This window comes from Eupeodes corollae, chromosome 2, assembly GCF_945859685.1.
Source record: "Eupeodes corollae chromosome 2, idEupCoro1.1, whole genome shotgun sequence".
Classification (NCBI taxonomy): Eukaryota; Metazoa; Arthropoda; class Insecta; order Diptera; family Syrphidae; genus Eupeodes; species Eupeodes corollae.
In genome coordinates this window covers 66,953,167-66,955,275 of record NC_079148.1, presented here as the reverse complement: position 1 = coordinate 66,955,275, position 2,109 = coordinate 66,953,167, and the positions used below count along the sequence as shown (strand labels likewise).

At 36.4% G+C, this 2,109-nt stretch overlaps 1 protein-coding gene across 1 annotated transcript; it reads right to left on the bottom strand.

The window, feature by feature from the left end:
- Positions 1-779: 779 nt before the first annotated feature.
- LOC129943990 (uncharacterized) lies at positions 780-1,869 on the bottom strand. Its single transcript, XM_056053098.1, has 2 exons — positions 1,740-1,869; positions 780-1,675 (listed from the first exon to the last, which is right to left on the bottom strand). Exons 1-2 carry the CDS (start codon positions 1,785-1,787, stop codon positions 875-877), a joined length of 849 nt encoding a protein of 282 aa, XP_055909073.1. The 5' UTR covers positions 1,788-1,869; the 3' UTR covers positions 780-874.
- Between the last annotated feature and the right edge of the window lie 240 nt (positions 1,870-2,109).

Genomic DNA, 2,109 nt, shown 5'->3' with positions numbered 1-2,109 from the left:
TTTAAACGATTTTTCCGATTTTACCCACATCTGGACATTGGAAATGGCCAATTTAAATATTTTTACGATTCAAATTAAGTGAGTCTAAAATTGAGAAATAATGTGAAATGAAACGCTTCACATTCAACATCGTTCCTTAAAATTTAACCACTCTTTATATTGCTGAAAGTCATAGTATCGTTGTAGTTAATTCATGATATTTTTCGATTTTATTTAACACTTTTCCAGTTTCCTTCTGAACCAAATGAGCCTGATAGAATTCATATCACTTTGCATTAAATCCTTTCACTTTGTTCACCACAAGGTATTTGGTCAAATATTCGCCAAATTTTGCACAGATCATCATCTGCATTAAACGAGTCTAGTATGAATACCATCCAAAGTACCATTTGTCTACTTATTTTCCGACAGGTTAATAAAATCCAAATCTTTTTTAAGACAAGTCAAGGCAATTGGCATCTTTACACGATGACTTAAAACGACATTCAATTCAGTACTGACCTTATGTGAATTCAAATGTTTGAGATAAATATCATTCAATTAGGATTCTAAATCAAAACTCATTGGTAAAACGTGATCTTGAACACGCCATCTGCCATCACAAGTCAGTTCGTGATCAAATTATAGAATAGTTATTTAATACTGTTCGAAACCGACGGAGTAGCAACCCACAGACTTGACGAAAGCCAAAAAGATCAGAATGGTTCGACTAGATGAAAACACTGACACTTTCCAGAAAAAATATAAAATTTACACAAGAAATAATAAAGTTTTATGAACGCAGTTAAAGAAAATTATGTATTTACCTAAAAACTTACTAACTAAAGTTTATTGATCATCGTTTACAAATCTCCTCGTTAAGGACCTTTATAGTTTATTTTCCATAGATAACTCCATGAGATCCCTTGCCACCAATGCTGTTCAAACCACTGCCCAAACCATAGCTGGAAGAAGTCAAAACTGGAACAGATGAAATACCGGCTGAAAGTGATGGTTGAACAACAGAAACACGACGAAGAGGTTGGGCTTGACTAAGTCCAAGTCCAAGACCAGATCCATAGCTAGCTCCACCAAGATTGATTTTTGAGCTAGAAAGTATTGGTTGAGATACAACAGACCTAACAGGAGTCAGAATAGGTTGCGAAATAGTTGTTGTTGTTACGCGGCGAACTCCTTGTGTTTGACCAAGACTAATTGGGGCACTTGCAATAAGAGGTTGACGAGCCACTTGAACAGTACGACGGATAGGTTGAGCAGAAAGGATTGGCTGTGATAAGGTGACAGTACGTGGTTGAGCAATGGAAACACTACGAACTGGAACACTGCTGATGCCAAGACTTCTTCCTGTGACAATTGGTTGAGCAACAGAAACACGTTTAACTGCTTGGGTCAGGACTGGTCGTTGAACGCTAACAGGTGTGAGAATTGGCTGGGAAACAGAAACCTTACGAATAGTTTGTCCTTGGTTCAAGCCAATTGGTTGCCCTAAACCAATACTTCCAGATGAGTAAATAGGTTGTGACACAGCTAAACGTTGAACACCAAGTCCACTGTTACTTTCGAGTCCACTTCCAAGACCGTAAGAACCCAAAGATCCAATAGCAACTCCACTTCCATAACTGGAAACACCACCAGCACTGACGTAAGCCACAAAAGCAAGGATACAAACGAAGGCCTTAGGGAAATGAAGAAAACTAATTTTAGCAAAAAGCCAAAATAACTTGAATTTATCCGCTTACCTTCATGATAATGATTCTAGACTTGATTAAAGACAAGAACTGTATCATCTTTGGGCCAATATCCTTCTTTTATAGTATCGTTTTTTGTTAGTGTCTTTATTGTGAAAGTTGTAAGGCTTCTTTCAAAAGAACTAGTCTTCATTTTGACAATCAATTTCTAGATATTTTGAAATTGTTTTGGTTGTTCTTTTGTTATATGAAATGACATCAGTACAATGACTGCAAATCTCTTAAACGGATCTACTTAAAGTTTAAAATGTCCAAATTAGTCGCACAAACCCGCTCTTCTAGTTCACATTAATTTTCAATCAGGCTCAATAAATTTGTTCAAGTTTTAGTCAAGTATTCAAACTTGCGAAACAGATGTTCA

What these genes read in the sequence shown, in the direction of transcription:
- LOC129943990 (XM_056053098.1), bottom strand. Translation starts at nt 1,787, where the DNA reads ATGATACAGTTCTTGTCTTTAATCAAGTCTAGAATCATTATCATGAAG. An exon ending in CTAGAATCATTATCATGAAG is followed by an intron (nt 1,676 to 1,739) that starts GTAAGCGGATAA and finishes CATTTCCCTAAG; the next exon opens with GCCTTCGTTTGTATCCTTGC.